At 25.9% G+C, this 24,551-nt stretch overlaps 7 protein-coding genes across 8 annotated transcripts; 5 read left to right on the forward strand and 2 right to left on the reverse strand.

The window, feature by feature from the left end:
• The first annotated feature begins 141 nt into the window (after window positions 1-141).
• Window positions 142-934, forward strand: LOC143147600 (uncharacterized). 2 transcript variants are annotated; one of them, XM_076312983.1, is made up of 3 exons: window positions 142-308; window positions 533-571; window positions 725-934. In XM_076312983.1, exons 1-3 carry the CDS (start codon window positions 228-230, stop codon window positions 932-934), a joined length of 330 nt encoding a protein of 109 aa, XP_076169098.1. In that variant the 5' UTR covers window positions 142-227. The 2 variants fall into 2 exon arrangements, with proteins under 2 accessions (XP_076169098.1, XP_076169099.1); XM_076312984.1 differs by lacking the exon at window positions 533-571.
• On the forward strand, window positions 842-5,201 carry Elg1 (enhanced level of genomic instability 1). Its single transcript, XM_076312971.1, has 5 exons — window positions 842-1,835; window positions 1,922-2,238; window positions 2,458-3,640; window positions 3,731-4,148; window positions 4,317-5,201. The coding sequence occupies exons 1-5, from the start codon at window positions 958-960 to the stop codon at window positions 5,061-5,063; spliced, it is 3,543 nt and encodes a 1,180-aa protein (XP_076169086.1). The 5' UTR covers window positions 842-957; the 3' UTR covers window positions 5,064-5,201.
• A 295-nt stretch (window positions 5,202-5,496) lies between these two features.
• Window positions 5,497-7,512, reverse strand: Eif3l (eukaryotic translation initiation factor 3 subunit L). Its single transcript, XM_076311573.1, has 3 exons — window positions 7,307-7,512; window positions 5,772-7,232; window positions 5,497-5,702 (listed from the first exon to the last, which is right to left on the reverse strand). Exons 1-3 carry the CDS (start codon window positions 7,325-7,327, stop codon window positions 5,568-5,570), a joined length of 1,617 nt encoding a protein of 538 aa, XP_076167688.1. The 5' UTR covers window positions 7,328-7,512; the 3' UTR covers window positions 5,497-5,567.
• A 132-nt stretch (window positions 7,513-7,644) lies between these two features.
• On the forward strand, window positions 7,645-12,262 carry LOC143146866 (developmentally-regulated GTP-binding protein 2). The gene is made up of 5 exons (XM_076311574.1): window positions 7,645-7,779; window positions 8,414-8,721; window positions 8,822-9,252; window positions 9,378-9,579; window positions 12,119-12,262. Exons 1-5 carry the CDS (start codon window positions 7,716-7,718, stop codon window positions 12,203-12,205), a joined length of 1,092 nt encoding a protein of 363 aa, XP_076167689.1. The 5' UTR covers window positions 7,645-7,715; the 3' UTR covers window positions 12,206-12,262.
• Window positions 12,263-13,165: 903 nt separating this feature from the next.
• On the forward strand, window positions 13,166-17,365 carry Rab40 (RAS oncogene family member Rab40). Its single transcript, XM_076312311.1, has 4 exons — window positions 13,166-13,680; window positions 14,132-14,325; window positions 15,730-15,952; window positions 16,045-17,365. The coding sequence occupies exons 1-4, from the start codon at window positions 13,521-13,523 to the stop codon at window positions 16,350-16,352; spliced, it is 885 nt and encodes a 294-aa protein (XP_076168426.1). The 5' UTR covers window positions 13,166-13,520; the 3' UTR covers window positions 16,353-17,365.
• A 2,076-nt stretch (window positions 17,366-19,441) lies between these two features.
• Window positions 19,442-20,533, forward strand: LOC143147228 (uncharacterized). The gene is made up of 3 exons (XM_076312310.1): window positions 19,442-19,769; window positions 19,858-20,192; window positions 20,274-20,533. Exons 1-3 carry the CDS (start codon window positions 19,442-19,444, stop codon window positions 20,445-20,447), a joined length of 837 nt encoding a protein of 278 aa, XP_076168425.1. The 3' UTR covers window positions 20,448-20,533.
• Window positions 20,534-21,529: 996 nt separating this feature from the next.
• On the reverse strand, window positions 21,530-24,504 carry LOC143147062 (glucose-induced degradation protein 4 homolog). The gene is made up of 4 exons (XM_076311926.1): window positions 24,286-24,504; window positions 23,647-23,814; window positions 23,335-23,567; window positions 21,530-23,116 (listed from the first exon to the last, which is right to left on the reverse strand). The coding sequence occupies exons 1-4, from the start codon at window positions 24,430-24,432 to the stop codon at window positions 23,053-23,055; spliced, it is 612 nt and encodes a 203-aa protein (XP_076168041.1). The 5' UTR covers window positions 24,433-24,504; the 3' UTR covers window positions 21,530-23,052.
• Window positions 24,505-24,551: the final 47 nt, after the last annotated feature.

A 24,551-nucleotide genomic window follows, 5' to 3' on the forward strand; every position in this document is an offset into this window, starting at 1 on the left:
ACTTCTTTTCAACAGTTATGGCATAAAACTTATCAGAACTAGACAATATGTCACAGAGGTACAAAGGCTTCCGATTGATAGAATAACATTAGTAACTTACATTTTACCAATCGAAACTTTGTAGTAACGTATTTAGTTTTAACGAGTTTTGTGCCGATCAGTTGATAGTATTATGTACAATTCGTAACTTAATTGCATTTGATTGTTTAACAACTGATTTAACAAGAATGTCTACAAATTCAATACATTTTTTGAATCAGAAAGAAAAAATTGTAGTTTATAACAGATTTTGTGCCGAAAATGTAAAAGTACGTTTTCCATTGAGCACTGTAGATTGTCCTTCAACTACCGGACACATAAAATATGTTATTCGCCTGCACTTTATCAGTAATCGCTTGTAATGCTGAACTCTTATATTCTTTCATTAAATTGTAAAATATATATTAATTAGCTTTACTAATCAAATCACATATATGTATTAATTAGCTTCGCAATTTGTTTGTTTTACTAGTAATGTTTTTTTATCATTCAGTTTGGAAACCTGCTTGTTGAGAACTATGCTTTATTTATAGTAAGTTTATTTAATGCAGCACGTTTTTACTATGTATGAATGTGCAAACTAAATTAGTAAATATTCTATACAATGTGACATCAGTCTATAAATTATATTTTATTTGTTTATTCCAACATTCAAAAATTTTTATTTTTGAAACAAACTTTATAGGTGTTGAAGCTGGTGATTTTCCTTTTAAGCGGGAACGAATATTCCAGTATATGTATTGCCAACAAAAATCCGTGCAAATGGCGGCAATATTGCAATCAAATCAGTTTAGTAGCAACATATAGTGTCATGGCGCCAAAATCTTACACTACCTTTGTAAGAAGAATAAACGTTAAGTTACTTACTTTTATAATCCTTCTTGTATTTTTGTAATTATTTTTGCGTTGTGATGAAGAATGAAAAATATTACACAATATTTTGTGGATACAGTAAAATCTAGTGAAAGTACGGTATGTTCTAATGGTAACACGATAGAAGAAACGAAATCTAAAAAAGGTTCGAAAGAAAAGTCTAATCGTGTTAAAAGCAAAATAACGCGAATAAATACAAGAAAAAGAATATGTGATATTATAGAAAGTAATGATGATATAATTGATAAAACACCTGATTTATTTACCAAGGTAAAAGACAAAGATAAAAATTCACATGAAATACCTAAAAGTTCTTCTTCATCAAAATTATCATCACAGAAATTACAAAATCAAGACGTAGATTATTTATCATTAGAAATAAAAGATGCCTTTAAGAATAAACTCACAAATCGAAATAAAAAACAAAATTTTCAAAATTCCTTAAGCAATATTGAAAACTATAAGGCAGAATTGAGAAATGAAAAAGATATGGACAATGATATAAGCTTAAATAGTGTATTTAAAAATAATAATGATATTGACATTATAGACTTACAAAATACTGACTCTAGTGACACAAATGAATACTATCATGAGGAATCAAATGCTTTTCAAATTATTATGAGTCGTAATAAACCAATGCAATCACCAACAAAATTTCTTTCTCAAACTGAGGAAACAAATACTACAAATTCTGAAGAATATAGAGAAAAATTAAAACGTTCTAAAGAAAGACTAATAGCTTTAGCAGATAAAAAAGGATATTCTAAAAGGAAATTGTTACAGATAGAGGAAGGTGAAAAAATGGAACGAATTATCCAAAATCGTATAAAAACTTTTAAAAGAGAAGAAAAAAAAGATAATGTAGGCACATCTGTTTTAAATCAAAAACAACCACATGGCAATTTATTGGATTACTTTAGGTAACATTAGTATTTTTTTTTTAATAAAATAAAAAAATAAAAAACTAATAATATCTTTGTATTCTGTTTTATTTTATTTGTGATAGCAAAACACCTGTAGATTTAGTACAGACAAGTATATCAAATATGTCCACTATCGTAGTCAAGGCTGATGTACATATGGCAGAAAATTCTATTAAACATTGTGTGTACAGTTCAAATTCGGACAATAAAATAAGACTAAATAAAAAAAATATATCAGATTTGAATTTGTCTCAAATAGATAATATTAATATCATAGGATCGGAAAATATTAGTACATTATATAAAAAGAGAAACCATAATCAACAACAGCACAGCAATGAACGCAGATGGTCCTTACGTGTTAAACTTCAAAGTTATGAGGATGAAAATTCTTCCTCAGGTAATTTATAATTTAATAATTATAGTAAAATAATGAGTACAGTACATAGTGTGGCAAATTTATTACATATGAAGAAACAAAAGAAAGAAGTCTCCCGAATTATATTTTGGTTGTAGGCAATGATTTTGTACACTTTGATCGCTGATTCTTTAATTTTTATTCATTATTATTTCTACGTATATTATTCAATTATTTAAATACTTTTTATTCAAAAAACAGGTGCTAGTGGCAGTGAAGAAATATTCTTGCCAAAGAATAAAGTTAAAATAAATATGAAAAATTCTAAGAAATCTGAAAAAATTAAAAGTATGGGTTCAGAAGATTTATCCTTAAAAAATAAAAGCAAGAATAATGTGTCAAAGCAGCTAAATGAGCATGTAAAACCAAAATTAAAAGAATTTGAACAATCAGAATGTGCTGTAGATGGTATTGTAATGCATAATAACAAACATTTAAAGACTAAATTTGAAAATAAACCTAAAATAATATCTCGTAAACACAAATCCACTTTGACTCAAAATAAAAATTTGATCAACTGTATTGGTACTAATTTAGAAAATGTTAATGAAGTTAAATGGAATAAAAAAAACTGCACAATTATTGATAGTAATTCGAAAAGAAAGACAACTGATAAATTGGCTCCCTTATTTACAAAACGACAAAAACCAGATCCGGAAATTATAGCAGCTCGACAGTTGTTTTTACAGTCAGATATAACAGACAAAAATAAAAGTATAGACCGAAAAGTAAATGGTTATAATGTATTACCATTTCCGAGTGTTAGTCACATTACACAATTAAGTAATTTATGTTGTGATGAAATGAATAATTTTAATATTCCAGAAAAGATTTTTAATCAATATGTTCCAAGTTTAAATCTAAGCAACTATAAGTGTATAATAGATTTTTCTGAAATAAAGTTAAAACCATCAAAACATATTAAGAAACCAAAAGTTCAAGAAGTATTAACAGAAATGGAAAAAAACTGCCCAGATGTAAGACAAATATGGGATACTATTTTATTCATTATTAATGAACATTCTAATAAAACAATGTCTCAAAAGGTAAAAACTAAAAAAAATAAACAATTAGAAAAAAAAGAAATAGTTAAATCTGAAAAGGAAACAAATCAAATTGAAAGTTGTACTTGGACTTACAAATATAGACCAAAAAATATTAAAGAAGTAGTTGGAAATGAAGAAGCTGCTGCGAAGTTAAGAGAATGGTTAATTGGATGGAAAGGAACATCTACAAATGAGAATAGTAGTGGAGATGAATTTTATTCATCAGATAGTAGCTGTTCAAGAATTAATAAAAATAATCAAGTTGCTGTATTACTAGGACCACACGGAAGTGGAAAAACAGCTACTGTATATGCAGTCGCAGAAGAATTTGGTTATACGTTAGTATGCAACATTAATATTTAAATAATCTATAATTTAAATATTTTGAATTATACGTAGTAATACAAAAGGAATCTTGTTTTGTTTAGTGTATTAGAAGTAAATGCTTCATCTAGAAGGACTGGAAAAAAACTCTTAAAAGAAATGGAAGAAGCAACTAAATCACACCGGATTAAAGATGAGAAGAACACATCTGCTTTTTTTAATTCAATTTCCGATGTAATTGTATCAAAGAAGATATCACAAAATTCTCTTATTCTTATAGAAGACATTGATCTTGTGTTTGAAGAAGATGAAGGTTTCACTTCTGCTACATATCAATTAGCATCAAATACAAAACGTCCAATTGTCATGACATGTAGAGATGTTTGTCCACATTTGAATAAAATAGCACCTGAACAAAATAGAATTTATTTTCAAAGTGCTGTTGGTAATAGAATGTTTGCTTTATTAGAATTGATTTCATTAGCAGAAACTGGTTACAAACTTCCATATAATTACATAACAGTAAGTATTATTGGCACATATTTTAATAAAAAAAAACTTTTTTTAATTCTTTGGTACTATCGCATTTATATATAGTACTTTTACATTTTTCATAATGTACTAAGCTTTAAATAAATAATAAAAAAATAGTAGAATGTAGTAGTTCATCAAAGAATTTTTTTCCCATAGGAACTGATGCAAACTGGTGATATACGCAAAGCTATACTGCAATTACAATATTTATTACTATCTAGTCCAACACCAATATCAGAACAATCTATAACTTTTACAAACTCATTTTGGCAAAATATGCGTCATTACTTGTATAAACCAGCAATTAAAGTAAGTAAAAGAAAAAGAATAAAAAATATAGCAGACAGAAAAGTAATGAGCTATAAGAAGGATGTATTAAACGATGTAGCAAGTAAATTGGATAACATAGTTTTATTGTCATCTTTAATTGATGTAGAAGATACTGCATTAAATTTGTGGCAAATAAAAACGCAACCCAGTGTATCTTTAACCGAGAACACTGCTTCATATTCAGTTTCAAATAATATATGTTTAAACATAGCTGAATGGCTAAGTAAAAAAGTTACATATAAAGATCAGTTAAATGAATATGATGGAATTCAGTATCAAAATAATATCACACTAAAAAAAAAGCTAAATACAGGAATAAATTTAGCATTATCACACACCACGCCTTTATTGCTCGATCGTCGAATTGTATCTACAGATTATCTTCCATCTGTAAGAACAATATGTAGAGCAGAAGAGTGCAGAGCTAACATGAATGGTAAAAGAGGAAACCGGTTCTTTCATTATCTTCATAGCTTAAAAGTACCATCTACATTATTTCAGCCTAACATTTTATCAGCAGCATGCAGAGTAATGTACGATAAAGTAGATAAAAATAGTACCAATATGATTTAACAATCAATTTTTTATTACATAATTTGTAAAAATAGAAATATATATTTGCAAATATTACTTTTAAATATAATATTTTTAAAAACATGCAAAGTATATTTAATGATGAAAGTTCTTTGACAATAAAACTATTAATATTAAAAAGATGCAAATATTTTATTTGTTTGATATTTCTTTTAATTAAAGCAAGTCATAAGTTGTCAGTCATGGTTATTCTCAGAATATCAAAAATTAAATTTGTATATTTTATAAATCGATAATAAAATAGAATAAGTTGATCTTATCTTAATGGTAGGGAATATCATATTCTATATTTCTTCCTAAAACAAAATGTTTGTACAAAATTATTGTATTGTAGTGCCTTTAAAGTGCCTGTTAAAATGACTGATTATAATGTTGTCAAACTTATAATTACACACAGTAAAGTATTTTAATAAAAATAATAAAAACATTTATTATTAATCAATATTTTATTTTTCTTCAGTAAATATGGTTTTAATATTACAGTTAAATCTTTATGTGATGTAACTTTCGATTTAACTCTTCAAATTTAAGAATTTTTCGAATAAAAAAGTCACCGTAACGGTGTGCCACCTTTGTATCTGCTATATGAATCATATCATGATCGATATAAAAGTCCAACTGTAATAATATGCATTATAAAATTATTATACTTTATTTATAGTTAATTATATTAATAAAAAAAATTACCTCTGAGCCAGATTGAAACTTTCCATCTAATCCTGATGCACCTTTTGTCCAAACAATATTTTTCATTTTATGTTTAAAGCACAATAAATGAATAGTTAGTGTATTAACTTCCTTTTCCAAATCCCAACTTTCTTCGGATCTGTTATTACTACACATAAACGTGGCTAGTTTACTTAATGGTAAAGTAGTGTACAATTTTAAATATGAACGGATTGTTGGTAACATTTTCTGTTGAACTACTTCATCCATGAAGACTTGAGTTTGATGCTTGATTGCTTCTCGAACATAGTCTTCACTTGGATTGTCAGGGTTTGGTGGTGTGAGGGACAAGAATTTTGGGCAAGCGTATAGAAAGCATGATTCAAATTCTACTAGATCTCCATATTGCATTTTGTACATTTTTTCATGATAATTTTTATCACGTAGTGCCTGCTGTAATCCTTCATCTATACATTGGGGATGAAGAACAAGACAAATAGCTAATAAATGATACATCTGATCTGTTTGCTTATTAATTTGATCATTCTGATAATTTCTTGTTGCAAATAATTGCTTTGTTCTCTGAATGTATAATAAAATACCAGAAAATGTTCTGATTGCATCTGCGTATCTACGCATCATCATGTATGCAAAACCAACATAATATGCTGTTGATATCTGACAACCAGGTACATGAGAGTATGCACTCTTTTTATATAGTTCCACATTTTCTAACACTTTGATAGCTTGATAATAATCTCCCAAAAGAGAATGTAAGCGTAACAAACCTACAAGAGAAAAATATCCAAGCATTTTATATAAAGAATGTTTTCCAAATACGCCAGCAACTGAATCTGGATCTCCACCACTTGCATATACTTCTAATTGACTTTTGATTTTTGACTTGTCAATCAAATAATGTAAAACATTTAAAACACAAAGTACATCCCATATTTTGTTATGAGCATTCAAATTATCAATCTCTTCCTGTGTTTTATTGGATATATTAGCACGATATTGTGTAAAAGATTGAAATTGGTAAATAAATTCATCAATAAGTTCCCATAACCATTGATCAGGTAACTCCAATTGAACTGGTATATTTGGATTTAATATGTAATTAAAAAGTTCACAATAATTATAAAAGGAACCAAGACGTTGTTCTAATGTTGGTCCTTGCATTCTAGCATAAATATGACGATAATACAGTTCTTTGTAAAGAGTAAGGAATACGGGATCATTGTCAACTATATGTGCAATTGCTTGAGCGTCTGGCCAAGAAGATTTATCAAACAATTGTTCTGAAATTTTCGGATATGATGTTTCATAAAGACTTTGTATTTCAAAAATCATTCCTTCATTTATGCAATTTCGTAAGAATACAAGAAAACTTCGTACAACTTCTGGTACTTGACGGTATATTAATCTGTCATACTGTTCATTATGAACGTCTGTTTGTTCAAATTCATCGTATGCTTCGTACTGAAAATTGTGTAAATATTAACTTCATTACCGTAATAATAATTTTACCTCATTATTTTCTAACTAATATTTACCTCATTATAATCGTCGTACATGATGACTAAATATATATGACTTTATAGAAACAAACTTAGTTAATCAATGTGTTAAGGAAGGTACAAAACTTAACCAAGAAGAGTCACGAAAAGTCCACAAGCCACCAAGTAGAATAGTCATAAACCATTGTAAATTAAGGTTCACTTTTACAGATCATACTTGAGATAGATGATATTGTTAAACGCTGTTAACCCGCTAGATGGTGTTATCAGAAATCTGTAGTGCGAATACCTTCAACTTATTTTATTGTTTATGGTAAGTATCGCTAAATATATATAGATTATCATGCATACATAACATACAGATTGCTATACATTGTACGTACACCGCGCGTAACGGTGTGTACTTTTTTGTAAATGTAAATTTGTTTAGCTTTTTAAATACAGAATGGGCATATTAGAAAAAATATCTGAAATTGAAAAAGAAATTGCTCGAACACAAAAGAATAAAGGTTTGTACATTTTTCAATTATAACTTCTTTTCTAACTATATTTTGAAATACTCTTATATTCGTCAATTTTATGACATATGTAAAGAATAATAGAATATTAGTAAATTTAATTAAATTCTCTTACTGAATATTTTTAAACAAAATTTTGTAGAATTTTAAATATTTTGTATAGTATGCCAAGTTTTTAATAAAATTGATTTAAAAAACATATTTGCATATTCTTTGTTACAGTCGTCTATGGTTTATTATATTCTACTGAAAAAATGTGTACATAATATAGCAATAATGAAATGTTACTATAATAATTATTAATAAATAAAGATATCTATCTAAGAATATTATTCTTTGTGAAGGTTATAAGTATGATGATAATCTGAAGAAAAATATTTGTTTCGGACATTAGACGTGTGTATAATATAATGATTAGAATAAATTTTTTATTATCAATAATATAGAATTATTTATTTAAAACTTTGATTTTTTTTTTATAAATAAAATTAAACTTTATAGTAATAATTTCAAAGTACAATTGTATATAAAGTACAAAATTTTAATATGTATCAATATATTAACATGATTCCACTACTATTTAATATTTAAAGCTTTTAATTTGGTATATGCATTTCATTTTCAGCAACTGAATATCATCTAGGATTATTAAAAGCAAAACTTGCAAAATATAGATCACAACTTTTAGAACCTGGAAAAAAATCTGAAAAAGGGGAGGGTTTTGATGTATTAAAATCAGGAGATGCCAGAGTAGCTTTAATAGGTTTTCCTTCTGTAGGAAAATCTACTTTGTTAAATACATTAACACATACAGAATCTGAAGCAGCATCTTATGAATTTACTACTTTAACTTGTATCCCTGGCGTTATTGAATATAAAGGAGCTAATATTCAACTTCTAGACCTTCCTGGAATAATTGAGGGTGCAGCACAGGTAATTACAATGTTAGATTTTGATTAACACACTGTAATATTCTATTATAACTAAAATAGTAAGTTTAGTTAATTTTTATGCATGTGAATAAATATTTCAGGGTAAAGGAAGAGGCAGACAGGTGATTGCTGTTGCCAGAACAGCAGATTTAGTTCTTATGATGTTAGATGCTACTAAACAAGATGTACAAAGACAACTTTTAGAAAAAGAATTGGAATCAGTTGGAATACGGCTTAATAAGAAAAAGCCAAACATATATTTTAAAATAAAGAAAGGAGGTGGATTGGCTTTTAATTCGACATGTCCATTGACAAAAGTAGATGAGAAATTAGTTCAAATGATCCTTCATGAATATAAGATTTTTAATGCAGAAGTTTTATTTCGTGAAGATTGTAGTGCTGATGAATTGATTGATGTGATTAATGCCAACAGAGTATATTTGCCATGCCTCTATGTACATAATAAAATAGATCAAATATCAATAGAAGAAGTGGACAGAATTGCTAGGCAACCTAATAGTGTAGTAGTTAGGTAAGGTTCTTGAATATATTATATTTTCCATATAAAAATTATTTTTATAACAAGTTTCTATATCCTTTAATTAAAAATTAAAATAATTATTATAAATTAAATGTTTTATATAATTTTTGTTGTAGTTGTAATATGAAGTTGAATTTAGACTTCTTGCTTGAAACATTGTGGGAATACCTGTCTTTAATAAGAGTATATACAAAGAAACCTGGACAACCACCTGATTTTGATGATGGTTTGATATTGAGAAAAGGCGTTACTGTGGAACATGTGTGCCATGCCATTCATCGTACACTTGCTCAGCAATTTAAATATGCTCTTGTTTGGGTAAGAATCATATTTCTTATATCTTAAAAAATATTAACATAAAATCTTCAGCGACACTTATATATTAGATAGTATTTGATTATTATTAACATATAGGTATAAAGTGTTTTTGAAATAAATGGTCAACCTTCGGGAACACATTCAATTCATTGTAAGGATAAAAATATATTATGTAAACATGGTCCTGAAAATGCTTCCTTTTCAAGTTATAATCATTTTTTGTGTATAAAAAAGTTTGGCAAGAATTTGTGTCAAGTTTAAAATTATAAGTATCATTATCATTTTCTTTTTGTTAAAAGTAAACAATAATAGAACTTGTGATTGGATAAATCAGCTTGATAACAGAATCTATGTACATTGTGTGTTCTATTGGAAATATACAATCATATATGGTTTGTGCATGATGAAGTTTAAATACATTTTAGTAGCACTGCTGGGCAATTTCTTAATAATAATTATATAAATTGGTGGATTAATAGAAAAGAATCTCTAGATTTATAAGGACATCTAGGAACTTTCATTTATGATACTTTTGTTACTATTATGAAAATACTTCAATATTGTATTGTGTTAACAGCTTGATAGTTCATGATATATCAACGCGAGGTATGTATTACTACAGAAAAAATCATTTTCAGCAATTTCTTTAACGAATTGTCACAAAACTCTGTTGTAAAGAAAAAAAGATTACAATTCGAAAAAGGAAACATATTTGGGTCCATATTCTTATAACTTTTTTTTATCCTTATGGTAAGTAAAATATTCTATTTCTGAAATATCCTGTATAAAGTAGACAATATAACAGTTCATGTCCTATATGATTCTTAATACTATGTGGTCTTAGCATCTTTATGTAGTGTTTTAAAAATAGCACTAAATAGTATATTGTTATGTATCCTAGCTGATGACATTAAATCATCATGCTGTTTTTATATAATGGGTTGTTTATGACAACTAATCATCAAGATTTTATTTAACACTTGTCTTTAATTAAAGTGCTAAATTGGTAGGGAAAAAACTTAAGTAAACATTAAATTGGATTTAGATTGAAAATGTCAAATAAATTTGAAAGACCTATAATGATATTATAAACTCAAATTTACCATTGTTGCTTGAGATAAATGCCCCTGTAGCACTATCTTCTCAAAGAAAAAAACATCTTGATTTGTATTAAAACTGCTAAAACTGCTAAAACTGCTAAAACTTTCTTCTCACATGGAAGGATTTAATAGACTTTGGTAGTGATACAGACCCATTTATCTCAGCGACCAATGATACCTTGAATAGGTAATAATTTATAAAAATAAAAGTTTTGAAAATCACTTTTATCATTAAAACATTAAAATATTAGAAAGTTTCTTAAATTAAATAACATGATCTTTTTTTTGTAGTATTATATTGAGTATGAACAAAATTCATTGACTATAAAATAACATACTTCTTTTAATATTAAAGTAGCATATTTTTTTATAAGTCTTATCCATAAACTATTTGCAAATTCACTGGTTTGCAAAATAAGATTGCGAATAAAAGCATAAATAGAGTTCAATTATTTTCATGTTATGCATCAGGCAAATAACTTATTAAAAGAACATATTATCTTTTATGTTAGCTGGAATATTGTTTGTCAATTGTTATTTTGTTTCTTTTTATAAAATATGGTTTAACTCAGTTATATTCCATTAAATGATGATGTAATATGTTCTGATAGACATTAATGTTCATTAAAAGGACAAAGACAGTATAAAAAGATATAATAAGAAATTGTGATATAAAAGTAAAATATAATAATCAATTCAAATTTAAAAATTACATTTACAATTCCAATATATATTTTTTTGAGATAAAAGATTATAAATCTTATTTTAATTAAAAATATCAATTTTTATATATCTTGATGTGTTCATTACTGCAACATTATTTTACTCAGAACATTGACTTCATAGACAAAAATGTATATAATAGACAATATAAATATTTTTTGGAGAATTTAGTGTTACTATGATTTTTATGTTAAATATGAATAAAAGTTAAATTTATCTTAATCATCTTTTAACATTAAAGCAAAGAACTCATTGTTTCAATTAATAAACTCCAAAATAGTTCAATCATTTAGTGAAAAACAAAGTTTACAAATTGTTTATTATAATATGGTATTAGGAGTTTGACTAGTTCTTTTGACAGCACTTAACCGATAAACAAAAAATTGTAATTTTAAAATGTAATTGATATTTTTGTCACCTTGTCTCAAAATTATGCTTCTTAATATACATGCATATGCGTGTGTACATACATACACACACACATTAGAACCTTTTATTTTTCATAACCACATTGTTTGCTAAAACTAAAATTGAAACATATTTTTACATATCTGAAAACAGATAAACAAATGTATGTTTTTATGAATTGTAATTTAGCTTTTTGATACACTTTCTTAAAAAGAGATTTATTCATATTACACCTTATAAGGAAATAGGTGAAATTTTGTAATAAAATATTGAGAATATGTTAAAAAATATTGATGTACTTTTTTCAGGGTACAAGTACGAAGTATTCACCACAAAGAGTAGGATTGCAGCATGTTATGCACGATGAAGATGTTATTCAAATAGTTAAAAAATAAAACTCACAAAATTGCATAAATTATCAATGAAAGTCTAAATGGCAAAGTACAGCTTTATATAGTTTTTTTTAGATTTTATACACATTTAAAACTTACTCCAATCCTGAATTAATTTCTTTAATATGAATATAAAGCATTTCAATTGTACATTTTTAAACAGTATAAAATTTAGAATTGTTTAAATAAAACTTTTAACAATAAATATTATTCATATAAAATTAATCAGGAAAACTAATTTTTTATAACAGAAACGGTTTTTATATTTTTTTTAGATGCATTAAGAAACAACATGAAATTATTTTACATTGCAATATAAAATATAAAAATTATTTAAATATATATATATATATATATATATATTTATCGCTACTTTTTCGGTATTATTTAATATTTTAATAAAATACAGCAATCAGAACACTTTATTTAGAATTAAACGTTATAAACTAGTTCTTTTGTAACCAACTTTGGTTACTTACAGAATTTAAATCCTAATCGATTTCATTAGATCGATAAGCCCAGTCAATGAAGGACCATCGTTTTTTACTTGATCAGGCAGAAAGTAAGCATTGAAATTGTAAATAGGGTACTCAACAATATTATATAAATTTTGTTTCAGCTTTAATTAAATAATTTTTTTGATAGGGAATTACGATTTTGCCGTGTATAGTGAATAAATAAAATACTTTAAATAACTATTCAAATATTTATTACTTATTTAAATTTTTAATTTACGCGTAATAAATCTTATTTGATTGTAAATTGAACGTAGTTTTCATTTTACAATCAAACTTAATGATAGTAATTATCAAAAGTATGAATACTTTAAGAATTAAAATTTAATTGTTACTATAAAAACTTTTGAATGCTGCAAATGTGATTAATATTAATAATTAAGTAACATAGAAACTGGACTGTTGTGGTCAATTTTTGTTAAAGCAGTTGTCGTCCATTACATAACCGCCTTATTAGTTTGTGGTTATTCGTCGAACGTACTTGACCTTCGAAAATTCATGACAGCGGCACTCAGCAAAGTAATTAAACGTAGGAGAATAATACAGTGGAAAATAGACACCATCCTTGTTTTGTTATGATTTTGCATAAAAGTAGAACAGCCGTTGATAAAAAACAACAAGAAAAAGCATTGTCGACACGCTAAAGGAACTTAATGTTTAGTGCGGTATGGTTTGATCGGCGAGAAAGATTCATTAGAAAAGTACATCCGTTTACGGATCCTACACACGGAAAACATTAAAGGGGAGATCAGTGCTTATAGGGTTGCCTGCAGTATGCTCAGGGTTTGCAATACAGGAATATTATGGCTGCAGGTGAGGCCAGAACAACAAAGCCTCGACAAGAAAAACAATACGATTACCTCCTCAAATTTCTGCTGGTGGGTGACAGTGATGTCGGAAAGCAAGAGATCTTGAGTGGACTCGAAGATGGTGCTGCCGAATCTCCGTTTTGCAGCGGCAGCGGTATCTTTTCTTTTCAAATTTATCTTTCATATCTCTACTTAATTTTGGTATTTTTTTTATCTATTTTTTCTCCATCTTCAAACAGTTTATTTACATTGTATTCAAATTCATTTAACCTTTTTTCTAGCATACCACATAGCAAACACTACAAAATATTTTGTTTTCAATTTACATCATTTTATACTAAAATGTGTTAATTATATTCTAAAAATTCTATTGTTATATTTTGGTTTATCTTTCCATTACTATTAAAACATCAGTTATTATTAATAAATTTGTTTACATTATTACAACAAGAGTGTGATCTTTGACAATATCTTTTTTTTATATAGTTATACATATATTGAAAGTAAAATTTCTGAGTAACTTTTTCATTGGGTATAACTATTAATACACTATGTAAATTATGTGTACATGTATATAATAAATAAGGAAATATGTATTTTTCTAGCGTATAAGACTACTACTATCCTGCTGGATGGGAAAAGAGTAAAATTACAACTTTGGGATACATCGGGTCAAGGTAGATTTTGTACAATAATCAGGTCTTATTCTCGTGGCGCACAAGGTATACTTTTAGTCTATGACATTACCAATAAATGGTCTTTCGATGGCATTGACAGATGGTTGAAGGAAGTTGAAGAGGTACATGAAAATTAAACGTTTTTAATTGTAATTTTATAATATATTATGTGTTTTATATTATTTTAATTGCATATTATTTGTATATCAAATTTGTTGTGTTGTTCTATTTGATTCAGTTTTATTATACAGCGTGTTCCACCAGAAATAGGTCACTTAATTATTTTTTTTAATTGTGACGTTTCAAAAAGAAACTGTGATACAAGGAAAATTCTACTTTGAAATTAAGTTTTTTCAGACTTTTTGAAAATGTCAATATTTTTTTATCATAAAAATACTTACTTTTCTTCTTGCATGTTATAACTAACATTAATATGCATTTATCTGTATATAATAATATAATCTTAAAATCTTGAACTCTCAAATTTAAAATCAAACATAAAACTTCTCATTGATTCTCCAGGTTTTAATGGTACTGAAAGATAATTCTTGAATATAAATAAATATGTTTATTATTGTACTACAGATAATAGGGTGTTCAATATGTTTTGTTATTCAATAAGAAATGGAACTATTAGGTTCGTTGTTTTATTTTTCTAAAGATGGTACTACTATTCGATGAACATGTGTGAAGTTTCATGTAGATTTGTCAACTCATTCATATATTTACAGTTGTTCAAAGTTGAAGTGTCATAATAATTTTTTACAATGGAAAAAATAACAAAACTTATTGAATAACTCAGTATTTAAAAGCTCTATTTACTATCAGTTTTCCAGAGTAATCTATCACTGTATTGATGAATGTTCCACAATGTATTCAAAGAAAGAAAAAAATAATATGGTTTTCCTTTATAGTAAAAGTTATTGGTGCTTAAAAGAATCAATATGATTATACAGAGAAAGATTTTCTGATCATAGCTGTCCGTCATATTTTGTGTATGCAAATTTAATTAAAAACTTTAGTGAAAATACAATACTGATAGTGTAGAGTACTCAATAATGATGTTTTATGTAATGTTTAACCTTTACAAGTTTTTTTTATTGAGAAACATTATTCTAAATATTTATTATAATCAATAAAATAACTTAACATTGTAATATTTTTTATTTGATTTTAAATATTTGAGTTTAAGACTAATTTAAAACTATATTATTATACACAGATGAATGCATATTAATATTAGCGACATAAAAAAGAAAAAATTTTATTTTTATTTAATAAAAAAACACAACCATTAGTGACCTTGAATATTTTGAAAAAAAAAAAATGTCCTTGGAAGGATAATTTTTTCCGCAATATATTTACTTTCCAAAATCATACACATGTATAACATGTTTCTTCATAGTATTATAAATATTGATGAATAAGTATCCCATTCTTGGTAGGATACCCTGTATATACAAAAATAATAAACTTAAATTATTAAGCAATAACACGAAACAAATTTTTTTCTCTAAATATTATAGCATGCTCCAGGAGTACCAAAAGTACTTGTTGGCAATCGCCTTCATTTAGCTTTTAAAAGGCAAGTAGGAGAACGTGATGCAGAAGCATATGCAGCTAAAAATCGTATGGCATTTTTTGAAGTGTCGCCTCTTTGTGATTTTAACATTCGTGAAAGTTTCTCTGAACTTTCTCGTATGGCTTTACATCGTAATGGTATGGAAAGATTATGGCGATCTAATAAAGGTAATGTGTTTATATATATATATACATATATATACATATATATATGTATATTACTTTCTAAAAGAATTCCATATAAATATCTTGCTTTTTAGTACTCAGTCTCCAAGAACTTGCATGTCGTGCAATAGTAGCAAGAACAACAGTTTATAGTATTGATCAACTTCCATTGCCTACATCTATTAAATCCCACCTAAAATCTTATGCAATGACGACTACGTCCCAATTACGTTATAATGGAAATAGGTCATTGAGCTCTAGTAAAAGCCTAGGTTCTCATCACCGAAAATTACGTTTCGTTGGAGTAGGTCATAACGGACTATCGACTCCAGGTAGTTCACCTGGTAGCATAACAGATTCTCGTACTAGTTGCGTTGGTCGTAATTCTTGCACAATATCTTGAGAGTAATTTTAGAGTTGCAGTTAACTTATGAACATGCAACATAATGTCAACGTTCTTCCTTCCTGTTTTGATGTATAGTGTTTTGATAAAGTATGTGCCATTGGAAGTGGTAAAGAATTTGTAATATTTCTTCTTAAATAATAATTATAATGTGAATTGTCAACAATGTAACAAAGGAAAATGTGATTTACTTACAATCAAGAAATTGAAATAACCGTAATACTTTTACACATGATGTAACAGTCATTATATGTTAAATTACTTGTTATGTTGTATTTTTCAGAATTTTCAAGGTATAAGATATATGATAATAATAATAATGAGCTTAAGCTGAATTAATTTCATATGGATCACTATAAACGTGCTATTTGTTAACATTATACAAAGTACTATCTGACTTTTGGCATAAGCAATTAATTGCTTAGTAATATTTTAAATGTCAGTTTATGTAATATCTTTAATAAAGTTCTTAAAGACTTATAAATATTTAAAGTCTAAAAGAATACGAAGTTTACTAACAAATAGCAATACATTATAGTCACACAATAATTAATTTAAAATGTATCCATATTTTACTGAATCTTCATAAGCTGCAGATGTTTTTGACTATTAATTGAAACCCATTAATACGTTTTACGTATTTTAGTACACAATGTTTTTTAAAATGAAGTAAGCAGGAAATGTTGAAGTGGAAAGTACAAGTTCTTTAAGTCTACAGCGGTTGTGGTGTAGACTAGGAATAATGTAAATTGAATAGTTTAGAGCAGCTAATTGAATATTAGCATATAAGAACAAAGTTCCCTCCCAACAGTTACTAACTTTTTGAAAAATTCATTGATTTTTATACACTAATTTTCAATAGTAGTATAATAAGTGAAACAAGTTATTTTATTGTATCACATAAAAATCTGTCCAAGTAAATGCAAAATTTATATTAAATATTTAATTTTCTATTTCATTATTGATATAAAGACTTATTATTACTGTGCAAAATTGAACCAAATTTTCTATAATAATAAAAGTAGTATATGTTAATCATAATATTTAATTTTAATTTTATTTTATTTAAATAATTTAATATCATTATGTATTGTTTTATTTGTACAGTGTAGTTTTACAGAAGATATGTTGTGTATTATGTAAATATAAAAGAACATATTCATAATATATTTCGACAAATTTCATTGCAAAAGATTGCTATGGTCTCTTAACATCAGTTATTATTACTCACTTAGTTAAATTATAACTTTTTAAATGTTACTCAATATTTATTCTTTTATTAAAAATACTAGTTGTTAACATCAAATCATGGAAATCTGTTGTATGAAATATATCGAAATATAATAACAATTTATATAATAATTCTTTTTTAACGATTACAATATCAAGAAATCCCGTAAGATGTATTTGTACTGTGTAAGATTCAAATTAAATTATATGTATATACAAAAGCGGCTACTATTAATTAATATTGTTTTATATAATTATAATACAGACGTGCTTACTTGTGTATCAAATTTACAGTAGAACCTCGATACTTGCATGTGAGCTTCGTTCGTCACATTGCGTTAATAAGCGTCAAAAATAATCATTGAGTAACAAGTACTGTGTCTTCTATCTGAAAGAAAAGTAAATTTTCGTAAAAGACCGATGATTGTAGAGAGATCAAATATACGCCATAAATAGTAGGGATAAATTGTATATTAGAGCTCTTTATTGAATTGATTATCTCGATATTTGCAGGAATTTTTAGCCCTGTTTTCCTGCAACTATTAAGGTTCTACTGTATTACTAAATTTACAATAGACATTATATAATATTTGCAGAAATAATGTTAATACTGTCTTGAACTGAATTTATAATGATAGCATTAAATTGTTCTTAATTACCGATTAATAGATTTTAGTAATGGAAACTTATGATACAATGCAATTGAATTAAAGGAACGTTGGTCTCATTGTCACTGTATATATTTGACTGTAAAATAGTAAAGTATTCGCAAATATTAAGAATATAGTGAAAGGGGCCATCTGAGTAATTGAAAGGGAAAGTATGGAAAGACAATTTTTGTTTATTAATTATCACCAACAAAAACTTATTTATGTTTATATTCAATAAATACTTATTTTACAAATATAATACTGTAAATAAGAAAAATAATACTACTGAACAAATTACATCAAACAAATCAAGCAATTTGTAATTGTATTTCTTATATGAAATTCAATTTTTCTGACATTGTAATCTGCATTGTATATGCAATTAAACAAATCTCTTTTCTAACAATATTGCAATGTAATTTAATATTCAACTGTATAAATATACATTTCAAAATTGCATATACTAATAAATATTATCTTTAATAACAAAAAATTTTTTTATTATAACATTAAATACTATTACATAACTATTAAAAATTTTAATTTCATACATTTTAGAATTACATAACATTGTATTTCACTACATCTATTTTTACCATGTTTTTATAATAATATGATGCAGTTGTAAAAATAATTTATTATATAAGGTTTAAATATTTAGAATTAAAATTTAATAGATGATACTTTTGAAACCTGTAAATATAAGATTCTAACGATACACTAAATAATACTCTAATTTGAATTTTATATATAATTATAAAACATGTGTTTCAATGTAAAGTTCATACACATACAACTTAAATAAAATTTATAAAGTTACACCATATTCAAAATGGAATAAGTCAAAAGTCTTACAATATATAACACCTTGTTACTTATAGACATTTTCTTATTACATATTGTAAAATTGAATTATTAATGCATGAGTGTCAACCTTTTTTAATAAATATGTTAAATATATAATATTTTGGTACAGTAAAATTGCAAAATTAAATAAAATTATTTTATTGTTATACATTTAATTTTTTTTCACAGAGTATGCTATTCAAATATATTCAATTGTTTAATAAAAGACTAATGTAGATCAAATTTAGTTTAAATGTACACTTTCACATATATTTTCTGGGTTTTCTTATGTATGACTTGCAAACAGATTCAATTAATGATCGTTCATAAAATATATTTGTGTAATTAGAAGTATATTTAAAAATGACAACAATTGACGAAGCACCAATACTTCAAAGAAATATTTGCATTCCTTTCAGTAAAGGAAATGTCTATGTTCCACATCAGTTAATAGAAGCAAATGAATTATTAAACTCCGTCAATAGAAGATTAGAAGATTGTGCTTTAGAATGGCAAGCAGAAATTTCTCGTAAACAATGGAAAATTTTTAATTCTAATACAATTGGAGAAAACCTACCTGAAAAATCTTTATTATCAAGAACATATTTCAGTGAAAAAAACCTTGACGAAACTTTTCAACATTTACTTTCTTCTAATAAAGTTTTTTCGGAATATTTAAAAAACTTCATTGGCAAGTAAACTAATATGAAAATGTGTCATAATAATAATCAAAGTTCTTAAAAACTAAACTATCATCAAAATTTATTAATATTTTATAGCTCTTTTACAAGGTAAAAAACCTGTTATAAACGTTAAAGAAACATGTGATGCACAAAACCAGTGTTCTAACATATCAGAAAATGGAAATGTGATAAATAATTTCATTACTGAACCAATGCATTTTTCTTCAGTGAAAAATCAACATTTAAATGAAACAAGCAAAACTCAAAACCTTGTTGATAATATATTAATGGCTCAAAATTTATTTGCTGATGTAATTAAAGCTAAAGTTAATTTTGATACAAAATTTTTGGGATTTGAAGCTGTATTGCATAAAACTACATCCATACCAACTAATACAGCTTGCCTCTGTCAATATTGTTCTAAAATTATGGTAAATAAATTTCATGTTATATTAGATTTTATTAATATTGTAGAAATTTGAATGGATAATATAATTAATCATATATCTTAGACAACTACAGATGGTGGGCATAAAAAATTGCGAAATATAACTGTGAATCAGAAAAATCGAACAGTTACAAAAGCAAAACGTTTAACTAGATCTATGAGATCATTGCCTAAGAAAAATGAAATGGAAGAAGCATCTTTACCAATTGGTGACAATAGTGATCAACCTTTGCTCTAAACAAATACAAGTTTTTGTTGAATAGGTTTTTTGTGCACTACATTTATTTTTACTTAATTATTAAATTTTGATTACCATTTAAACACTGAGAAATTAAACTAAATTCTCATTGTAATATATACATACATATGAAGAAACAATTTGCAGAATTTGACAATGGAGTTTTTCTTGTTATATCTTATATTATTAGTACATTTCACTCTAACGATAACATATTACAGAATGAAGTAATCTATTGTTATTTTTCTTTAGCACAGTTTTATTAAATTTTAACTAAAATGTTATAATTTATACATAGATTCACAACAACTTTATACATTTTGTAATTTTTTAGTTTTACTTTTATACTATATTGAAAATAAGTATTTTATTGGTCATATAATTGTTTTTACAAGTATATTATATTTAATAAGCAATTAATAACACAACGGGTGTCTACATAATTTTTATACACTTATTTTTATTCTATAGTTATTAAATGAAGTTTTATCATTTGTTTTAATGTTAAAACAATTACAATTATACACACATGCCACATAAATGTAAAATGAATTCTAAATTTTATTCACTGCAACAAATGCAACTAATATGAAAATATTATTTTATTAATCATTTACATAAATTTTAAAAATTTTGCTTTTCACATATCTATCGTAATACATCAATAAGTTTAATATCGTTTTATCCCCTTTATGTAAATAATATAGAAGAAAATATACGAAAAAATTAATTATCTGCTCCAAAATATTTGTTATACATGAAAATCTTACAAAAAGTGGTCAAATTATATGAGTTACAATATATTACATTTTTTCAGATATCATACTTATTTTTCAACAAATATTTCTTTAAAATTAGTATCTTATAAATAAACATTAATAAAACACTTACAGAAAACATTAATGATTTCTATAAACTACAGTCTAACACATTATATAATATCAAAAACCTCTATTTAACGCAAAATTAGAATTATTGTTTTCTAATTGTTTGTTGCATGAAATAAAAAACAGCAGAAGATATTAATTACTACAATTAAGAGATGCAAATATAAAAATATTTTAATATAGATCACACCCAATGCATAAATATTATATTTTGAAGTAAATATATTTTTTTGTTCTACACTTGTAGAGAGAGTAATAGATAAAACTAAACCCTAAATAGTGAATGAGTTTCACTATTTTGGTAACATCAAATATTTTGTAATAGTTTGCCATTTTGAAATAATAAATTTTATAATCTTTTAATAAGAGATTCAAAATTAATATTTAATCTTTTATATAAGATAAAAATATCATTCATATTATATTTATATATCAACTATATTGAAACTTACTAAATGAATATATCAGTTTAAGTTAGCCTCATTATTAGAATGAGTCTTTATAACGCTTTACTACAATAACAGATTCCATATTTCATTAACGTTATTACATTAGGACTTTTATAAACAGCCAACTTGTGTCAAATTTTTGTATGTTGTTTATGTTATGGAATAGTCGTGAAATGTTTTTCTGTTCATTTGGCTCATTAAAATTGTGTAATTTAAGGGGAATATCACGAAAGAGCTTACAGTACTTTGCAAATTCCTGTGATCAAGAAAATGGTTGGATTAGAAATACAGTGCAAAATTATGAAGTAAATTAATTAAAAAGTAAGTAGAATGAAAAAAGTGTTCTGCATAACATTCTGCTTAGACAGAATAATTCATCTCCATTTATAGTTTATTTGATTTTTATACTGACATCAAAGAGAAATATCAGCTTGAACTTTTGACATCATAAAATAATAATATTAAAATTACTTTCATGTTTCAGTTTGATTTCTTCTCTTACTACATTCACACCAATTCATTCATCACCCTTCTATTATTTTGAGGCAGACAGATCTCATAAATATGTAAATGTAATATATAGTAAATGAATTTTCATTTGTTTGAAGTCGTGTAGTCATTAAAAAGAAAAATATAAACAATAAATCATGACTTTTTAAAATTTGTAATTTTTGATTCTCATGCTTATTCAAATTTTAATAAGCTGACATTTTTTCAATAATTTTGTATTATTTTATCAATTTAAACATAAAAAGAACTATGTTACTTAAACTAGTGGGTAAATTTTAATTATATGTAATACTACAAACGATATTACAACTTTACAGTATATAAGATTATCAAATAATTAACAACATTAATTTTAATTGACAAAAAGCATCAATTAATTTATTTCGATAAAACATCTTACAATGAATATTAATAATAACTAATTTATGATCAAGCGTATCTCAATGAGGCACTGCAATCCTCGCCATCCTTTCAATTATGATTTTTTTGTTTAAGACGTGTCTAATATTTATAGGAAAAACAACATACAGTATACACCATACATTGTGTACTAGCATTTAAAAAAAAGAAAACTATGAAATACTTTGTTAAAGTAAATCCTTCTCTCATCAAGTACCCCACTTTTAAAGTAAATAATTTAAAAAGACATTTATTTGAATTGAGTAAAACTAATTCAGAAATTATGATTTTTATGAGATCTGTATGCTAGGAGAGGTAAAATATGAATTTGGAAAGATAACTGTGTGAAAACTATTGATTTCACCTGAATTCATATATCTGTATACTATGTTCTGGAACATGTTTCAAATTCAGAGATTGATACCTGAAATAATAAAAACTTGTTCAAAATTTGCACAAAGTTCTATTAAATTTATATTATATACAAATAATGTGTAGGCATATAGAGAATATAATGTAAATGTATGATATTTAAACAACAAATTATCTACATATTTTTAGGGTTATTAATTTAGTCCACTATAGATAACAACATAATTTATGTATGTTTTCTATTTGTTTAATTGCATAAAATAATGTTACCATTCAGAACTGCGATGATAATAAAAACCTTCAATTGTGGCAGCAGATTTTTGGAAGCAAATGTAGTAAAATCCTGCAAATGAGGCACCATTGATATCTTTAATGGTATGATCAGGAACTAGAAAATGTTCCTTCCACCTCATAAAAACAAAATCAGTTCCTTTCAGAGCTTCATAATCAAATGTGTCTGAATTGAAACTTTTGGCATATTGACAAAACGATTCAAATTTGCTCTGTAATTATAAATAAAAGAATAACATGTGGCAATAGATGTTAATAGAAAAAAGAAATTAAATATAATAAATTACAAACCCAATGTTTTTTATCAACGTCTTCATCTGCATCCCATTTACGAGTTAAAAAGGGATACTTTTTTGATATAATTTCACCATCGAAGAATGTAGTTAAAGTAGGGAATTCCTCTGTTAAGCCTTTAATTTTAAGATAGCCACATAAGTAACTATTTTCTTCGTCTACGTGCTGCAATAAAAAAATGTTCAATACTATACCTATATAAAAATATACACATATAAATAATTTATAATAATTTTTTAAATATATAACCTTTATATGTATGCAAATTAAATCAGTAGTTTATCAATTTTTGTATGTACAGTTTATAATCTTAAATAACTTATTTTTCTTTTTTTATAAAATTGTTGTAATAAAATGATATTTTACATGAATTAGTATGCTAAACTATAAATAACATTTACAAATAAATTTAAATATGTAAAGAAATATTTGGAAAATTGTTTTCATAGGTTATTTTAAATCTTCAATCGTTTAAATGTGTAAACAATGTAATTAATCGAATTTAATGTAACGAATTGTAAAATATTTTAAGAAAAAAAGGTACACGATCAATCGTTGCGCAGTAGACAGATGTCAAAGGTAGAATAGAAATTTGGGATATTTGTGGCGCAATTTCTACAAAGGCGAAGAACTAACCTGCAAAACTACTTCTACGTCGTAACTATTGCCTTTGGACTTTTGAGAACCTTGAAATCGTGAACCGTTGTATAATAAAGATTTTGTGACACCCGGCTGCTTTGAGTTTGCGGGCGGTGGTGGTACTACGTCAACTTTCACCGGCATTCTCGGCTCAAGTGAACGTTCTTAAACTTTGCCCTCGTTGGGCGACAAACTCCTCATCACAAGACTCTCGCAATGACTGCCGGTAATTTTCAGAATATAGATGTATTTATATGAAGCCT

The sequence above is a fragment of the Ptiloglossa arizonensis genome, chromosome 5 (genome assembly GCF_051014685.1).
Source record: "Ptiloglossa arizonensis isolate GNS036 chromosome 5, iyPtiAriz1_principal, whole genome shotgun sequence".
Taxonomy (NCBI): Eukaryota; Metazoa; Arthropoda; class Insecta; order Hymenoptera; family Colletidae; genus Ptiloglossa; species Ptiloglossa arizonensis.

Coding starts and splice junctions, on each gene's coding strand:
- LOC143147600 (XM_076312983.1), top strand. CDS start 228: ATGTCTACAAATTCAATACATTTTTTGAATCAGAAAGAAAAAATTGTA. Junction 309..532: donor TTTGTGCCGAAAATGTAAAA/GTACGTTTTCCA, acceptor TTTATCATTCAG/TTTGGAAACCTGCTTGTTGA. Junction 572..724: donor AGAACTATGCTTTATTTATA/GTAAGTTTATTT, acceptor CAAACTTTATAG/GTGTTGAAGCTGGTGATTTT.
- Elg1 (XM_076312971.1), top strand. CDS start 958: ATGAAAAATATTACACAATATTTTGTGGATACAGTAAAATCTAGTGAA. Junction 3,641..3,730: donor GCAGAAGAATTTGGTTATAC/GTTAGTATGCAA, acceptor TGTTTTGTTTAG/TGTATTAGAAGTAAATGCTT. Junction 4,149..4,316: donor TTCCATATAATTACATAACA/GTAAGTATTATT, acceptor TTTTTCCCATAG/GAACTGATGCAAACTGGTGA.
- Eif3l (XM_076311573.1), bottom strand. CDS start 7,327: ATGTACGACGATTATAATGAG. Junction 7,233..7,306: donor TGTACGACGATTATAATGAG/GTAAATATTAGT, acceptor CACAATTTTCAG/TACGAAGCATACGATGAATT. Junction 5,703..5,771: donor AGTTTCAATCTGGCTCAGAG/GTAATTTTTTTT, acceptor ATATTATTACAG/TTGGACTTTTATATCGATCA.
- LOC143146866 (XM_076311574.1), top strand. CDS start 7,716: ATGGGCATATTAGAAAAAATATCTGAAATTGAAAAAGAAATTGCTCGA. Junction 7,780..8,413: donor TCGAACACAAAAGAATAAAG/GTTTGTACATTT, acceptor TTTCATTTTCAG/CAACTGAATATCATCTAGGA. Junction 8,722..8,821: donor TAATTGAGGGTGCAGCACAG/GTAATTACAATG, acceptor TAAATATTTCAG/GGTAAAGGAAGAGGCAGACA.
- Rab40 (XM_076312311.1), top strand. CDS start 13,521: ATGGCTGCAGGTGAGGCCAGAACAACAAAGCCTCGACAAGAAAAACAA. Junction 13,681..14,131: donor TCCGTTTTGCAGCGGCAGCG/GTATCTTTTCTT, acceptor GTATTTTTCTAG/CGTATAAGACTACTACTATC. Junction 15,953..16,044: donor ATTATGGCGATCTAATAAAG/GTAATGTGTTTA, acceptor CTTGCTTTTTAG/TACTCAGTCTCCAAGAACTT.
- LOC143147228 (XM_076312310.1), top strand. CDS start 19,442: ATGACAACAATTGACGAAGCACCAATACTTCAAAGAAATATTTGCATT. Junction 19,770..19,857: donor ATATTTAAAAAACTTCATTG/GCAAGTAAACTA, acceptor AATATTTTATAG/CTCTTTTACAAGGTAAAAAA. Junction 20,193..20,273: donor AATATTGTTCTAAAATTATG/GTAAATAAATTT, acceptor CATATATCTTAG/ACAACTACAGATGGTGGGCA.
- LOC143147062 (XM_076311926.1), bottom strand. CDS start 24,432: ATGCCGGTGAAAGTTGACGTAGTACCACCACCGCCCGCAAACTCAAAG. Junction 23,815..24,285: donor ACGTAGAAGTAGTTTTGCAG/GTTAGTTCTTCG, acceptor TTTTTATTGCAG/CACGTAGACGAAGAAAATAG. Junction 23,117..23,334: donor TATCATCGCAGTTCTGAATG/GTAACATTATTT, acceptor TTATTATTTCAG/GTATCAATCTCTGAATTTGA.